The 18,119-nt window shown below is 41.9% G+C and overlaps 1 protein-coding gene and 1 pseudogene across 1 annotated transcript; both read right to left on the bottom strand.

Moving 5' to 3' along the window:
• Positions 1 to 5,712: 5,712 nt before the first annotated feature.
• Positions 5,713 to 6,188, bottom strand: LOC127670095 (von Hippel-Lindau disease tumor suppressor-like; annotated as a pseudogene).
• A 4,872-nt stretch (positions 6,189 to 11,060) lies between these two features.
• LOC127669773 (olfactory receptor 2H2-like) lies at positions 11,061 to 12,050 on the bottom strand. Its single transcript, XM_052163980.1, has one exon. It carries the CDS (start codon positions 11,997 to 11,999, stop codon positions 11,061 to 11,063), a length of 939 nt encoding a protein of 312 aa, XP_052019940.1. The 5' UTR covers positions 12,000 to 12,050.
• Positions 12,051 to 18,119: the final 6,069 nt, after the last annotated feature.

The following is an 18,119-nucleotide window of genomic DNA, read 5'->3' as shown; positions in this document are numbered from 1 at the left end:
TGTTCTTCTTCTTCTTGTTCTTGTTGTTCTTCTTCTTCTCCTCCTCCTCCTCCTCCTCCTCCTCCTCCTCTTCTTCTTCTTTTCTCCTTCTCCTTCTCCTCTTCTTCCGCCTCCTTCTTCTCTCTCTCCCCCCCCCCCTTTCAAAATACATTGTGTGGGGGCTGGAGAGGTGGCTCAGCTGTTAAGGGCATGTGCTCTTCTTGCAGAGTACCCTAGGACAGTCCCCATCCCCCACATGGTGGATTATAACCATCCACAACTCTAGCTCTCGGAGATAAGATGCCTTCTTTTGGTCCCTGCAGCCATGTACCCATGTAGTTAACATACGCACATGCAGGCAAAATACTAATACACATGATATAAAATAAATAATTATTAATATTCCTAATATACACTGCACTTATTTGTGTGTGTGTGAGAGAGAGAGAGAGAGAGAGAGAAAGAGAGAGAGAGAGAGATGTGTGTGTGTGTGTGTGAGAGAGAGAGAGATGTGTGTGTGTGTGTGTGTGTGTGAGAGAGAGAGAGAGAGAGAGAGAGAGAGAGAGAGAGAGAGAGATGGTATATGTGTGGAGGTCAGAGGACAACTTGTGGGAATTGCTTTAATTCTATTGTTAGGGTCCATGGAATTGAATCCAGGTCGTTAGGATTGGCAGACATACTTTTAACTGCTTCGCTGCTTCATCTTGCTGGCTTTATTTTTTCCCCCTTTGACATCAGAGTTCCATGTAGTCCAGATTGGCCTCAAATCCACTATGTAGTAAAAAAGGCTGGCTTTAAACTCCTGATTCTCCAGTCTCTACTGCAGAAATGAGGGAATTACAGCGCACTTGGTTGTTTTCTTTTTTGACATGTATTTCATAGAGCATGAAACTTATCCTTCAAAAGTATATAATTTGTGTGTGTGTGTGTGTGTGTGTGTTCTCATGCTGACATGTATGTGCAATCCTGTGGGAGGTCAGAGGTTGGTGTCCAGTGTCTTTCTAAATTGCAATCTACCTTGTTTTTTGCGAGCTCAGTAATTGGTTGCTACACTGGCTGGCCATTAAGCCCCAAGATTCCTTCTGTTTCTTCCTCATCATGCTGGGTTAATATGTACGAATGTTGCTCTTGGCTCTTTCCATGGGTCATAGGCTCTCAGCTCTGGTCTTCATGCAGCTTAGCAAGCACATCACCAGCTTAGCTTCAGTGTTTACCAACAAGCACATTCATTGTTTTAAAAGTGCACTTACCTGTCAAAAGACCAGACCAGAACCATCTACCTCTAGAACATCTCATTATCCCAAAGAAACCCTGTGACAGCAGCTAATCCTCCTTTGCTTTCTTTATCTGCAGTTTTTAATGTGTGACCTTAGTGACACTCATCTCCATTCAATTATTGTCCTTACCAACCCTGTCTCTAACTTGGCTCCTCCCATGGGAGGTCACTCCCTTCTTTTTTCTGCCTTATGTCTGGATCTCTTTAGAGTTCGGTTCCTTTAGTGGGGTCAACCTTTTCTCTCTTTTGATAAATTATACTTACCACTGTTTTTCCTAGTTCAAATCTTTCTAAAGCATGCATTTATTCGTCTGTGAATTTTTCTGCCTCTTGTACTACAAGTCAGGGCTGGTTACCTGAAATAGTTGCTGAAGGTCTGGTAATCATTCCTTGCCTTTTCTTTAGCATTTTCCAATTATGGAGTGCTTCACATGTGCCACATATGGTGAACAGTTCCCTGAACATCTGGTTTCCAGAGCAGCCCTGCAAAGATCTTATCAATTTTACCATGAATTTTTATAGTGAACAGTCTCAGGGCAAGTTAGGTTTCTAAGGTTACCCACGTGACAAATGTTGGGAATCAAGAGAGTGGTAGAGAAAATTTCCCATACCTGGGGCAGTACAGAGGAGCTATGACAGACTGTGGCATTTTCCTGTCCAAAATACAAGGAAGAGAGGCCATCAGATCAGCGGCTGATAAGTCATTCTGTTTTGTATTAGTGCCTAATGCCTGTAATCTTGGCACTCAAGAGGCAGCAGCATGTAGTGTTTGTGTCTGGGACCAGCCTGGGGTACATTTTCTTCAAAAGCAAAACCAAACAAAAACAACCCCCAAAGTAATGGAACCCCCAAAGCAAGCAGATAAAAGCCCTTTACCCCCTTTCACTCCCTATCTTGGGGGGGTCTATTGTTGAGGATACATGGAAACTGATAGTATATTAATACTCTACTTACCCTCAACTGAAGGACTACTTTGGTTGCCAGCAATAATCCATGATGAAATTCTTAATTGGTGCCTTGTTTCTGCATGGACATCAGGAGGAAAACTCAAACTGAGAAAGAAGGGTTGTCTCTGAAGGGGCAGCTAGATCTCTGATTGAAATAGGGATCATGTGGCTTTGCAACCAGACTCTTTTTTGAAGAACATTTCCTGTGTTTTTGTCAGAGGTAGCTTATTCAATTCTTAAATTCTCAGATTTTATGAGATAGCTTTTAAATCAGGCTTACCTAGAATCTCCCTTGCCAGGAGTATTTGCACTACATAAACAGAGCAAATACTAAACGAGGACTCTAAATCCCTCCAGCCAAGCTGTTAGCATTTATCCACGTACCTCCAATTGTCCCTCACAACTCTACATATGAGTATCTTCCTTTTTACATAAGTTAACAAAGGAAGTTTAATCTCTTAGGCTACTACAATACAGTGGTAAGCACCAGAGTTCAAGCGTAAACACAGATGAACTGGCCAGTTCACCAGCCACAGTCTGCAGCCTTTTCTAAAAGTTAAAATGAGGCCAAGTCGGGCTGAGGCATCTCTTAACTAGCAGGGTCTGTGGAGACCTTAGCATCTGTTTCAGTGGTCCTGTGGTGGAAGGCCTGACATTAGGTATGTGGTAGAGAGAGGGATCCCAGGACTCCTATCCTGTGGAGAGAAACATCTCATTAATTCAGCTGAGACCCAGGGGTTCCACCGCCCACAGATAATTAGCTAGTAATTATGGTGGTGGGTACAGGTGACTCTATGGAGAAAATGTGCCAGCAATAGCATTACTGGAATAAGTCACAAAGTCATCCACCCAAAGACAAGCTTTGAACAATGAGAAAAATACTTTCCATAAAATCAGCTTCTTTCACTATGTTTGTTTAGTGCATTTTAAATTAGCTCCCTCTTCCCAACCACCTCTTTGTCACCCACTCCTTCTGTTAGTAGGGACAACCAGAGTCGCATTGTTCCCCTCTACCCAGCATCTAGACACTGTTCCACTTCTCTGATTTATCTACAAAAGTTCCCATTGCTCGCGCGCGCGTGCGCGCTTGTGTGTGTGTGTACACTTGTGTTTTATTCTGCCTGTCATCCATCAGTTAGGATATGATGTCCACATCATAGTGGATGTTTCACCCATGATCATACCCACTAGTCATCTCAGCGGTCTGAATATAGACAGAATGGTCATACTCTCTAGACTGTAGAATCTCTACACTGTTTCTTTGGTGTGTTAAGGAACAGTTGTAGTAGCTTCTAGGAAATATGATGAAATTACATTAATAACAAGTTGGACTAAACACTGATGTTTATGAAAAGCTAATGACAATGTGGAAAAAAATCAGTTATAATGCTAGAAAGGGTCACACAAATAAAATGTAAATTTAATAAAAGAGTGAAGTTAATGAATAAACATATGAACTCCAAACTGTAAGGAAAGCAATGAACATTTATTTAACTGTAAAACATGCCAGAATACCCTACAAACCTGCAGTTAAGGGAAACTAGACTGAAGATGTCCTTTATAGGTTTGAACCCTCTTTCTAGCCAGATGAAAAGCATACCCAAATCCTGCTGATAAAAATACTGAACCACGTGAAATTCCATAGATTCACAGAAAGAAAGAGAGAAAAAAGACTCAGACCTGGCAACAATTTATTTATAGTCCATAAGACTAGAATTATACAGGAGCATGGCTACTTTCTGTGTAAGATAAGCTACCACTGTTACCTCAGTAACTGCGGAAAGCCAATCTTGGTTTACAAACAGTAACAGCAACAACAACAACAACAACAACAGCACCTGTGCAAATTGAGTGGACTAAGAAAAGACAAGCTTTGAACAATGAGAAAAAATACTTTCCATAAAAGTTTCCAAAAGGCACTATGTTTGCTTAGTGCATTTTAAATTAGCTTCCTCTTCCCAACCAAAGAGGCCCACCTCCTGAACCTGTCTATCAAATCACGCGCTGCTTGCTCACTAACTGGAGGATTCTGGTGTAATAAGTGCTGGGGCCTCAGACATCAATTCTCATTTCTACATCCATGGTGTTTGTCTTCCCAAAGCAGGAGGGGATAGGTTGCTAACCACATTGCATCTATTGAGATGTGACTACTTTCTACTTAATTTCTTATTCACTTATACAAATATTCTACACTCAAATTTTTCTGAGTTACTAGGAGGCAAAATTGCAACATTTTTCCTGATACTTCTAGAATGTACATATATTAAGTGGCCTTTTGTGATGCCATTTCTTTTTAAATGATTGAGCCCAAGACTTTGCATTGGCTAGCAAATGCTCTACCACTGAGGTACTCTCCAGTCCCCAGTTAGTGTTCTTTTTAACTATAAGGTTGAAACATTATTTTAAAAGAATAAGTGTCATGTACAGTTTTCTGAGGAACTGCCAGACTGATTTCCAAAGTGGTTGTACCATCTTACAGCCCCACCAGCAGTGGAGGAGTGTTCCTCTTTCTCCACATCCTCGCCAATACCTGCTGTCTCCTGAGTTTTTAACCTTAGCCATTTTGACTGGTGTAAGGTGAAATCTCAGGGTTGTTTTGATTTGCATTTCCCTAATGACTAATGATGTTGAGCATTCCTTAAGGTGCTTCTCGGCCATCTAGAATTTCTTCAGGTGAAAATTCTTTGTTTAGATCTGTACCCCATTTTTAATAGGGTTATTTGGTTCCCTGGGGTCTAACTTCTTGAGTTCTTTGTATATATTGGATATTAGCCCTCTATCAGATGTAGGGTTGGTGAAAATCTTTTCCCAATTTGTTAGTTGCCGATGGAGGACCCTGCTATATCTCTCCTGGGCATATACCCAAAGGATTCCCCGGCATGCAATAAAGACACATGCTCCATTATGTTCATAGCAGCCTTATTTATAATAGCCAGAAGCTGGAAAGAACCCAGATGTCCCTCAATGGAGGAATGGATACACAGAATGTGGTATATTTACACAATGGAATACTACTTAGCAATCAAAAACAATGAGTTCACGAAACTTTTAGGCAAATGGTTGGATCTGGAAAATATCATCCTAAGTAAGGTAACCCAATCACAAAAGAATACACATGGAATGCAATCTCTGATAAGTGGATATTAATTAGCCCAGAAGCTCTGAATACCCAAGGCACAATTAGCATAAGAAATAACTCCCATGAAGAAGTAAGGAGAGCGTCCTGATCTTGGAAAGGCTTGATCTAGCATTGGAGGGGAGTACCAGGACAGAAAAAGGAGAGAGGTGATTGGAGAATGGGTGGAGAGAAGAAGGTTTATGGGACATTTGGGGAGGGGGAAACTGGGCAAGGGGAAATCATTTGGAATGTAAACAAAGGATACAGAAAATAAAAATATATAATTATATAAAAAAAAAGAATAAGTGGACAGTTCCACATCTAAATCAAGACTCAACAATACCATCGTCAGAAGTTCTTTAGTAATTTTCTTTGGTCGCCTTTTTTAATAATCACTGATTTCCAATGTGTTCTTGGCTAAACCGTTCCAGGTCTTTCCCTACCTGGGGTGGTCTTCCAAATCTTTGTAGAGTGACGAGACAATGTCCAGTTTCCTGTAGTTCTCCGGGCTGACCAGGCTTCGAACAACCTGAAGGCACCGCTCTTTGAGCGTATAGACTGGCAGCGTGATGATGGCCAGAGCAGGCTGCCCGTCAGCTTTGAGAGATGGCACAAATAACTCAGTTCGGTTAACCAGGAGTCTGTCGTTCGTTCTTGCATCCCTGAAGAGCCAAGGGTGACCTCGGTAGCTGTTTATGCGGAGGCTGGTGCCCGGCTGCAGTGTCTGGAAGGGCTGTGGTGCACCGTGGAAGTCGAGCCACAGGGGCTGCACCACACGCGGGCTGCGGTTCCAGACCACCACGCGGCATAGGTCTCGCGGGTTTACCCTCGCTGAGCGCAGCGAGGGTGGCGGCCGCCCCGCAGCCATAAGTCCCCGGGGGGCCTTCCGTGTCCAACCCCAAGGCCAGGTCAGCTCTGGAATTCCTCCGCCCCGATCGCCCCCTGTAGGACTCAGCAGAAGCAGTCACAGTGCATGCAGGGTTCTTTATATCCGCGCTCTGACCGGTTCTTCAGGTCCCTGTGCATCGCTCCAGGAAAGGCAGGCTGGAAAGGTGTGCCATCCTACGTGCTGGCTCTCAGGTAGAGATAAATTCAATCCTCGCATGACCTGAGACCTTGCCAGATCACACAGAATGAACTTGACGAATGAACTTCCGCTCTCTTTTCTCTTTTCTCTCTTTTCTCTTCTCTTCTCTTCTCTTCTCTTCTCTTCTCTTCTCTTCTCTTCTCTTCTCTTCTCTTCTCTTCCTTCCCTTTCCTTTCCTTTTCTGTCCTTTCCTTTTCTGTCCTTTCATTTCTTTCTTTCTTTCTTTCTTTCTTTCTTTCTTTCTTTCTTTCTTTCTTTCTTTCTTTCTTTCTTTCTTTCTTCTCTCTCTCTCTCTCTCTCTCTCTCTCTCTCTCTCTCTCTCTCTCTCTCTCTCCTTCCTTCCTTCTTTCGTTCTTTCTTTCTAAATCTGACCATTGTTGTGCTCGTTTGAACAAAATGCATATTTACCACTGGATCTCTCTCACTGCCCTTCCCCACCCCTTCTCCCACCCCCGAACCCATCAGAAACCATTATTGATAGTCCTCCTTTATGTGTACATCACACACACACACACAGACACACACACACACACACACACACCTTCATATTGGGTTGAAACTGGGCCTCTTATTGGCATAGGGTCTTATTAGGTACCTATGTTTGATGTACCTATGTACCTATGTAACTCAGGATGGCCTTGAACTCCTGACAATCCCCCTTCCCCAGCTTCTCATGTGCTGAGATCATAGGCATGTGCCACAAAGCACTACTAAAAATTGGATTTTTTGGATAATATGCAACAATTCTCAATTGTAATCAACCCTCATTTAATAGATAGCAACCACAGATATTCTATGTTTATTTGTTGAATTTCTCTGGTGAGTAAATTTTTGAGTTTTTTTTCTCTGTGCAGCTTAGTGATAACTCAACTTTTAATTATTTTATTGGTCTGCAGCGATGGCTCAGCAAAGTTAGGAGCACTCTGCGTTTCTAGAGGTCCTGAGTTCAATTCTCAACAACCACATGGTGGTTCACAGCCATCTGTAATGGGATCTTATACCCTCTTCTGGTGTGTCTGAAGACAGCAGCAGTGTACATATACATAAAATAAGTAAATCTTTTAAAAAATTTTATGTTTTTATTATGGGAATTTGAGCCCAGGGCCTCGAGCATGCTAAACATGTGCACTATCTACCACTGGGCTTCACCTAAACGTTATCACTTTTTAAAAAATATTTATGTATTTAATGTATATGAGTGCACTGTAGCTGAACAGATGGTTGTGAGCCAACATGTAGTTGCTGGGATTTGAACTCAGGACCATAAGAGCAGTCAGTGCTCTTAACCTCTGAGCCATCTCATTATCTATCTTGATACAGGGTCTCTTATGGATATGAGCCACTGTGACAAACCCAAAATACTCTTTTTGAGGTGGGCTTCCTAAGTATTTTACCAGGGAAAGGAAAGCTAATTTTGGTCAGACAGTTGTTGGTTGGAGGTTTTGGGCTTAAACTGAACCTGAGAAAGAACAGTCTGGGACTTGTTAGACTGGAGCTGGTTCCAACATGCCTCCATGATTAGTATGAAACAAGGTTATTTAGACATGCCACAGGGATCAGGAGTTCTGGTGAAGATGGAACTGCTTTTATTTGGGGGCACACAGAAAAAAAGTAATGCACACTTGGAGGCTATCAAAAGCAGCAGTGCCTCAGTGACAAACAGCTAGGAAGTGTCAACAAAGAAGCAAGTCTGAGGTTGCAGAATTGCAGACCCTGCCTTTTTCTGATAGTTTTACTTGTAATTTGGGGAACGCTTTCCAAGTTCAGGCTGCTTATAAACCTATCTTGGTTTTTTATTTTCTAGCTCTGCGTTCAGCAAGGTAAACAGCACCTAGCGTTTTGTATTTACCTTTTCCAGACACCAGAGTTATGCTGAGTTGGATTAAGACTGTCATTGACTTGGTCTTAAGTTGCTGTTATATTTCTGGCTGACCTGCAGGTCAGTTCTTCGCTTAAAACAATACTGCAACCTCAGACTGGCTACTCTGTTGACATTTTCTAGTTATTCCCCACTGAGGTATTGTTGCTTTTGATAGTCTCCAAGTGTGCATTATTGATTATTATTATTAATTATTATTATTACTATTATTATTAATGTATGCTCCAAATAAAAGCAGTTCCATCCTTACCAGAACTCCTGATCCCTGCAGCCTGTCTGAATATTTGAATAACCTTGTTTCATGTTATTTGCGGGTGGAGGCCTGATGGGACCAGTTCCAGACTAACATGTCTCAGTCTGACCTTGTTCTTTCTCAGGTTCAGTAATTTTTTTTTTAATTTTGAATGAATGGGATTTATTTTATGCTTTTGGCTCATCTCCAGCTCTTGAAATGGTGAGTTTTATTTATTTTAGATATACTGATGATTTTTAGGGAGATTTTTCTATACTGCTCACCCAGCCATTCTGTCTCTACTGAGTTTCAGAAAAATATTTATTTTTTATTATTTTTAGTTACTTCTCTGTGGGTTTATGCAAGTAGGTATATGTATATGCAGGTATTTATAGCAACCAAGGGTGTCAGATTTGCTGGTCCTGGGTTGTGAGCCTTCTGATATGGGTACTGGAACTTCTGTAAGAGCAGTATATGCTCTTAATATCTGAATCATTTGTCCAATGCATTTGTTTCCTTCTAGTGCTGAAAACTGAACTTAGAGACTAACACATACTAGGCAAATGTTCTTCCACTGAGGTATGCCCTAAGTCCTCTGCTTCCCAGACACCGAATATTAACTGCACCATCAGTAAATATGAATTCAGAGGCCTGGAGAAATGGCTCAGTGCATAAGAGCACTTGCTACTCTTTGCCAACGGCAGGTGTTTGGATCCTAGTACCCATCTGTGGTAGCTCACAATGGCCTGTAATTCTTGCTTTGGGAATCCAAGGTCTTTTGACTTCTGCAGGCATTTCACATTCTTGAGCATACACACAGAGAGATGAATATACATAAGTAAAATCAAAATAAAACTATTTTTTTAAAGAAAGAATTCACTGTAGGTTTTTAAAGTAACATTTATTCATTAGTTTGTGTGTTTAAATTTTATTTGTTCTCATTTTATGTTTATGAAGTACACTATGTGGGTCCCTAATACCTAGGGAAGCCAACAGAAGGTATTGAATCCTCTGGAACTGGAGGCAGTATTAAGCCACTAGTAGGTAATGGGAACTGGACCTGGGTCTTCCACAAGAGTATCCAACACTCTTAATTGCTGAGCCATCTCTCCAGCACTGACAGTAGATTTTATAGAGAGTTTGGTTTGCAGTTTAGCACTATTGATTGTCAAAGTTCTTTGACAAATTCCCTCATGAACCTTTATTCTTGGACAGGAAGAAGGCTCTTCTCCTGGGAAGATATACTGGGATATTCATCTGGGATATTCCATCAGCTTGGAGTAGAACAGGAGGTTCACGGATTTCTATGCTTCTTGTTCTATCTCCTCAACCCACCAAAATTCCTGGAATTAAAAGACTACTTTATCTCTTATCATCGTTTTAGAGCAGGATGAGGAGGAGTTGTGTAATCTCAAGATTTTGCGTGTGTATCTTACATTTCTAAAACGAGCACCAATTCTCTGAACTCTCTCATCTTTGAGTAGGGAAGCCCCTGGATCATTTTTTTTTTATGGAAGTCTCTCTGGCGTCTTTCTAGTTTTACTATAGAAGACACAGAGACAGGTGGATCTCTGTGTGTTTGAGGCCAGCTTGGTCTACAGAGTGAGTTCTAAGTCAGCCAGAGCTACATAGTTTTGAAAAAGACACTGTCTTGAAAAAAACTAAAAACAAAACAAAAAACAACAAACAACACAATCCCCAAACCCTACATGAAGTATAGAATAATAATATGGACAGCTAGAAAAAATGTACACAGGGCATTAAGAACCTATAAACAAAATAAAGTGGAAACGAAACAAAATGAATGGAAAAGAAATAAATATTAACTATGTTTTTGAATGTGAATTAAAGATACATGCCCTGTTTCCCTGTCTTCCTGTCTGTCTGTCTTTGTATCTCTGTCTTCCTCTTCCTCTCCCTCATCCGTAGACAAATGACAATAAATACGAACCCATCCTAGGTAGGGTACCAGAAGAAGTAGGCCAAATAAATTATTCCATTTAAGTCCAAGTTGGTCAACCAATGAGTCTGTTTATTGTAATTACAGAAGAATGGGTGATATATTGCAGCTATGTCACTGAAAGCCTCACTTAGGCGTGGACGAGGACACATGTAAATTGGGTCACTGGGGTTTGGTGTATAACTTGCTTGCAGCTAGATCTTTGGAGATGTTTCTCTCTTCCAATTGTTTACTGGTTATATCATTTCAAGGAGGATTCACCAGAGTCCTGTAAATTTTGTAAGTCCTGAGTTTTGTAAGATTTTTTTCCCCTCTTCTTTCTAAATTTCTTGAGTCAGATGAGTCTCCTTGATCAGTCCAGGTAAGAATGCGTCATTTTGGAAGAAACATCTAGCTCTCTTCCCATTCATCTTCTGATTCTGCTTCTTTCCTTCTTACTGCTCCTCCCCCTCCACTATAGCCTGTCACTCACTAGGTCTACTGTTGTGGCTTGGATAGGCATGGAAGAGTGGGTGGAATTTTTTTTTTTTTTACAAAGGCTGAAATAATCTCAATTTAGAAAGTATACTGAGTATTTCTCCCTTAGCTTTCCTCAGAGTCCCCTTCTTTTCCTAGCAGCCTCCAGAAGGCCCTCTTTACCTCCTTGTTCCTCAGGGTGTACACAAGAGGGTTGAGTGAGGGGGTGCCCACTGCATAGAAGAGACCAAAGAACTTCGCCCTCTCTTGGGCATAGGGATTTTTGGGCTGCAGATAAACAGCAATTACTGAGCTGTAGAAGAGGGTGACCACAATGAGGTGGGACGAACAGGTCCCAAAAGCTTTCCTGCGCCCCTTTGCAGAACCTATCCTCAGCACTGCCCTAGCAATGGCACCATAAGACACCAGGATGAGGCTCAGAGGCACAACCACGATGAAGATGCTGGCCACAGCCATCTGGATCTCATTGTAGGTGGTGTCCCCACAGGACAGTCGAATTAGAGATGGGACTTCACACAAAAAGTCATCTATCTGCCTGTGGGGACAGAAGGGCAGGCGGAGGGTGGGAGGTGTCTGAACTATGGATTGGACCAAACCTATAGCCCAGGCTATACCTGCCAACTGCCGACATAGGCGGGGGTGGATGATGGTGGCATAGTGCAGGGGCTGGCAGACAGCCACATAGCGGTCAAAGGCCATCACTGTCAGGAGGATGCACTCTGTTGTCCCCAGGGACATGAAGATGAAGAGCTGGACAAAGCATCCCAGGAAGCTGATGGTCTTTGTGGGGCCCCAGAGGTTGAACAGCATCTGGGGGACACAGGTTGTGGTGAAGCAGAGGTCCAAGAAGGAGAGGTTAGAGAGGAAGAAGTACATTGGAGAGTGGAGCCTGGGGTCCAGTGTGGACAGCAGGAGGATGAGTGTGTTTCCTAGGAGAGTGAGGAGGTAGGAGCACAAGACAACCACGAAGAGAATCTTTTCCAGGTGTGGGTGTTCAGAGAAGCCCAGCAGGAGGAAGCCCATGGGGGAGCTCTGGTTGACCATGGTCTCTGTGTCTAGATGAGACTGTCAGACAACATATTTTAATTTGTTTTGTAAAAGCTCACTCTGCATACTTGTCAAAACATGTGAGGTGGATGGTGGATGTTTCTCTTCTCCCTCTACTCTCTAAGAGTCCTTCCTCCTTTTCCCTGTTCCTTCTGGTCAAATGTTTTCTAGTGGCTGAGAGGAAGCCCAGAATGTCCTGGGAAATGGGTGGATTCTTTCTCTGGTTCTTCTGACCTCTCACCTGAGAGCACAGGAGGCTGATGAAAAACATGATGAAATAAGTTCATTGATCAGTTAGTTTTCATTGTTTCAACAAACGTTTTTTGAGCACCATGTATGATCTGAACACTACAACTATTGTGTTTGTTCTTTATCAGTGACAGCAGTTATAAGCAACTGTGTGGTTGGATCAATGACATTAGTGTAGAATTGGTCTCATTTTCTAAGTGTAGACATGGATTTGTTGATGGCTCATATTTGGTCTTTGGTATACTTTTTCAGGAGATGCATTCAGAGACTAATGTCTGTCCTGTGGCTGAGATTTTCCCCTACGTGAAATAATTCAATTTCCAGAGAGATCAGTTAACTCATTTTATTCTTTATCAGAAATTATAGGAACATTCAGAGTGGAATGGTGTAGAGATCACTCTTTAAAAACAATCATTATGCTTACTAAAGTAAAAGCAAATGCCTTCTTTGTGTTCTGAAAGGTTTGTCTTTTATCTTACAAATATGGAATAAGAAAAGCTAAACACAGCTTTGGTTCTATGATGATTCTCATCTAATTCTATAATGAAACAGTTCCTCAAGGACATAGAATCCTAGAACTGGGCTGGCTCAGGTAGAAGAGCTGTGAGTGATGGACAGCCCGGCCTCTGTAATGAAGTCATTTTTCAAAAATTAAAAAAAGAAGAGGTTTAGAAATGGGCAGCTAGAGAAGGTATATTTTATTTTTCCTTTAAAATAACATTTATTCAATTAAATATGTAATTTTCCCTCTCTTTTCCTTTTTGAGACAGTGTTACATTATCAGTGGTACTGACTTCACCTTGAGTATGTAGCCTAGGTGAGCTGTGAGCTTGAGATCCTACTTCATTATCATGTTTAATTTGGGGCATCCAAACACAGTCCTGGTTTATCTTAATTTTGTTTGATTTTCTTCATATTGAAATCAAATCTTTTATTTTAAACCAAGATCAAATTTACAACCAGATTGCAAGGTAGCCACAATGAGTCCTACACTACCATAAGTGATATAACCAAATTTTAGTATTTTTATTTATTTGTACTTTGATTTCACCCCTGTCCCCTTTATTTGTAGCCCTGGCTGACCTGGATCTCACTGCATAGACCAGGAATCCTCACATGCAGAGATCTGCTACCCCTGCCTCCTGAGCTGGGACTAAAGATATGTGCTACTGATTTTTCTTAATGTGTTTATATATTATTCTTATTCACATTATTTGTGAAAATGTTGCTCATACTGTTATGGTCCTTCATATTTAAGTATGATTTGCTACAAAATTGTCTACCAATGCAGCAATTGAATTAAAATAGCTTGCTATTGTTATCTAATATACAGCCTATTTTCCAATTTGTCGTCCTAATAAGGCCCTTTATCAAGAATGATATTTTGCATAGGATCTAGTGAAAACTGACATACTTTGTATAGTTCTTCTGTCTGTCCCCATTTTCTGCAGTGGCTAAGGCACCAAGCTAAGGGATCTGTCTTGAATAATGGACAATGTGAACAGACAATGTGGCAGAGTTCTTAGGCTGGAGAGGTGAGTGGTCTTGAAACCCAGCAGGACATTGAACATAATCACAGGACCCCAGAACTGAGAGCCATGGAGTGACATGGGGGGAGAGACAGGACTGTAGAGAGCAGTGATGCATCCTGCAGGCTGTGATGCTACTGTTGAGAAAAAGAGGGCATCCTGGGCACTGAAGCCTGCCTTAGAGGTGACAGGCAGTGACAGTCACTGCGACAACTGAGAGGTAGGATCCCTGCAGGTGGATGGGCAGGGCCCGTGGAGGGAATAGGTGGGCTATGTCTCCTCACAGGTCCCCTCTTGTGTGTTTGGAAGTTCTGTACCATCTTTCCTCCTCCAGTTTAATTCTGAGTCTCCTGTCTTCTCTTCCTTCCATTTTTTTCTCTCAGGGAAGAACCTGATTTTTAAGTGCTTTATTGTCATAATAGTTTCTGCAAAAGGCTTAGAAGCCATTTGCGTGCCTCTCCTGATCACATTCACTTCCTACCCCTTAAGAGGCTTTTGTTGTTGTTGTTGGTTGTTTGTTTTTTGGATTTGGGTTTTTTTCGAGACAGGGTTTCTCTGTATATCCCTGGCTGTCTTGAAACTCACTCCGTAGACCAAGCTGGCCTGGAACTCAGAAATCCACCTGCCTCTGCCTCACAGAGTGCTGGGATTACAGGCGTGCGCCACTGCCCAGCCCTTAAGAGGCAATCACTCTTATTTAGATGATGACTTATGATTTTCCTATGCTGTCTTTAGCACTTCTTGTGTTACTAAACAGCAATTCGCTCTTGCCTTCTTGCTCTGTTCTCTCCCCCTTCCCCCTTCTCCCATTCCCCTCCCCCCCCTCTCTCCATGTGCTCATGGCCAGCCTCCTCTTTTCCTTCTCTCTCTCTCTCTCTCTCTCTCTCTCTCTCTCTGTCTCTGTCTCTCTCTTTTTCTGTCTCTGTCTGTCTCTGTCTCTGTTTCTGTCTGTCTCTGTCTCTTTCTCTCTCTCTGTTTTTCTCTGTCTCTACCCTCTCAGCTCCCCTCCCTATGCCCTGAATAAACTTTATTCTATACTTAAAAAAAAAAAAAGCAATTCAAGGGTTTCTTAGCTGTGGACTCATCAAAGTCCTTCCTGTATTCCTGGATTTCTTACTATCCAGGTCACTCTGAGTTCATTATTTTCAAGATCTTTAGTGTCCATCATCCTTTGACTGTCTTTCTCTTTTCTTTCTTTCTTTCTTTCTTTCTTTCTTTCTTTCTTTCTTTCTTTCTTTCTTTCTTTCTTTCTTTCTTTCTTTCTTTCTTTCTTTCTTTCTTTCGTGCTGTGATTCAAAACTCCACCACCCTTTACCTCATCTAATTCTGAGACACCAAAATTCTACCTGACAGTCTTCCAGTTATTTCCATTTTCATTGATGCATTCTTTGTCTGACTGTTTGGTGGTGTCTGTCTTTCTGTCTGTCTTCCTCTTTTTTAAAAGACAGGTTTTCTCTGTGTAGCCCTAGCTGTTCTGGAACTCACTCTGTAGATCAAGCTGGCCAGTAGCTTACAGAGATCTACTTGCCTCTGCTTCCAGGGTGCTGGGATTAAAGGCATGTGTTACCACTGCCCAGTCATTCTTTTTCTTTACCCAAGACCTAGGCATGCACCAGAAGGTACAGGGAGTGGCCTGCCATACTGCCCTTGTTGATGTCCACATCATGACTGTCACCATCTGCTGAGAACTTTCTGTACTTCTGTCTCCATGTTACATTTCTAGAAGATTCACTAGCATTGTTCTCTCTTTACAGAGAAGCACTACTAGGATATTGAAGCACTTCACCCAACATTACACAGTCAAGAAGGCTGGGCCTGAATTTTAAGCCCTGTTTGACTTCCTATCCAGTACTCGAGCACTCTGTATCCACTGTGCAACCCAGGTACAATGACTGCGTTCTGCCTTTGTTTGCAGATGAAGAGAAGCACAGACAGGTTAAATAATTTGTTCAGGACAATATAGATGTGGCCCCACTCTTTAAGACATGGGGGATTTTGCAGGCCTACAGAAGAAAAATCCTAGGACTTACCATGGTCAGGTGAGAGTCTTCTCACTCCTTGTCAGGTGAGGCTTCCCCATGCTGAGGAGCTTCTGGCCTGAATGGAGTCTTTACTTGATCTTCACACCACGGAAGGTGAGAGCAAATTGATGGCTTGTGCTCTTTGACAGCACTGGTGTTAGGGCTCAGCATACTGTGGATGGGAATGCCACCCTGAACTTCCCAAAGCACTCTACATCAGTGATATTACCTGGATATGACTACTGCATGTTCTCTTTGATTTCAGGTGGAATAATGAATACACGAACAAGTTAAGTACCTTAGTCAGGACAGTATAATCTGAGTTGAGATTTGAACCAGAGGAGACCGACTCTCGTAGTTCTACATGCACCAACACTACCATTCTGCTATAGTCCTGGAAGTTAGCATCATTTTGGTGACCCTGGAGATAGTAAAGGGTACCATGAGAGGGATCCCATAGGGACACGTACTCATTAGCTCTGCCAGGGCTCTGGGGCCTCTGCCCATAGACAGTTAATTAGCCACTGCTGATAATGACGGTTATGAGTGAAGTGGAGGATTCAGAAGAAATCTGTTAGCAGGTTTATCTCCTGAGATTAAACAAAGAGGTTACCATCCATTCCTCTTCAGTGGGCATTGCTTTATCCCTGTGACTCTTCGCCATCGTAACCTTCTTCTCTCATCTCATTTCAACCCTTCCATAAGTATATCATGTTTCCTTCCTTCCTTCCTTCTTCCTTCCTTCCTTCCTTCCTTCCTTCCTTCCTTCCTTCCTTCCTTCCTTCCTTCCTTCCTTCCTTCCTTCCCCCCTCTCTGTCTTCTCTTCACAAAGCACAGCAGAAAGGATTGGGGAAGAAACTCATTTTGCAAAGTGCTTGCAGAACAAGCACGAGGATGCATGTTTTGGACCAGAAGCCATATTTTAAAAAATATGTATCAGGCACATGCTTTATAATCCCAGTTCCAGGGAGGGGGAAAAGAAGCAAATCAGCAAGGACTGCTGGCCAGCCAGCCTGTCTGATCAGTACACCATGCCTGTGAGAGGCACTGTCTCAAAACTAAGCAAAACAAACAAACAAAGAACAAGCCAACAAGAACAACAACAACCAGGGTAGTTGGTACCTGAAGGGTGATACGACATGTTATTATCTGACCTCCATATATACCTACACACATATAATTCCACATGTGCACACATACACACAAATGCATAAACATGAATGAACACATACATATAAATATTGAGATACAGTTTATGCATAATAAAAAATTCGGATTTTAAGTGTGTGCAGTAACATTCCCACCTTTCTACAAACTTCACTTTGCTTCTTTGAATTCTTTTAAAAAATAATTTTCATTTAATGTATGTAAGTGTATACCCCATATATGCAGGTATCCTTGGAGGCCAGAAAAGGGTGTTAGATTATCCTTTTTACATTCAGAGAATTGGGTGATTAGTTTTAAGTAAGTTTTAAAATTTGTCTTGGTCCTCATTCACAGATGTCCTCAGATACATGATGTCACTGGGCCATGGGGGAGATTTTGCTTCTCTGGTGATCTCTTAACAAAGACTATATATCAAAGCATCTTTTTATCACTCTGAGATTTTTGCAATGTTTTCCCCTTTCCCCTGACTCATTGGTGGAGGACAAAAGCTTTGAAAATAAAATATGGTGTATGGGTTGGGTGTGAGCATAGCCCAGTGCTAGAGTGTTTTCCCAGCATGACTGAGGCCCTAACTTTGGTCCCAGGTACAACACAAAGTGCAATTATATGCCTCAAGACTAGGGGATACGTTTTGAGAAATGTATCATTGCATAACTAAATCATGTGTGAACAAAATGTAGCGTAGTTATCCAAACTAATCATACACAGTATTCTTAAAAGCTATAATATCCAGGTGGTGGTGGCGCACACCTGTAATCCCAGCACTCTGGGAGGCAGAGGCAGGTGGGTTTCTGAGTTCGAGGCCAGCCTGGTCTACAGAGTGAGTTCCTGGACAGCCAGGGCTATACAGAGAAAACCTGTCTCAGAAAAAAACCAAATCCAAAATCCAAAAAAAAAAAGCTATAATAACAAGACTCCCATAGTGTATTTGGTTTATTGGTGACTGACAGAACATCATATGGTACATGACTATGGCAGTTCCCCCACAACCCCAGTAATCTTTGTTGTAATCCAAGAAAAATATTTCTTGTAATAGCACAGAAATAGCTGTAAGAAGTGTGCTGCTATGTTGAAAGTTTTTTTTATTATTTATTTATTTATTATTTATTTTTGAGGCAGGGTTCTTCTGTGTAGCCCTGGTTGTCCTGGAA

The sequence above is a fragment of the Apodemus sylvaticus genome, chromosome 19 (genome assembly GCF_947179515.1).
Source record: "Apodemus sylvaticus chromosome 19, mApoSyl1.1, whole genome shotgun sequence".
NCBI classification, from domain to species: Eukaryota; Metazoa; Chordata; class Mammalia; order Rodentia; family Muridae; genus Apodemus; species Apodemus sylvaticus.
The sequence above is the reverse complement of the archived record's forward strand: the minus strand, read 5'-3'. Positions and strand labels throughout refer to the sequence as shown.

Bases quoted from the DNA above. Each gene is read 5' to 3' on its own strand.
- LOC127669773 (XM_052163980.1), bottom strand. From the start codon at position 11,999: ATGGTCAACCAGAGCTCCCCCATGGGCTTCCTCCTGCTGGGCTTCTCT.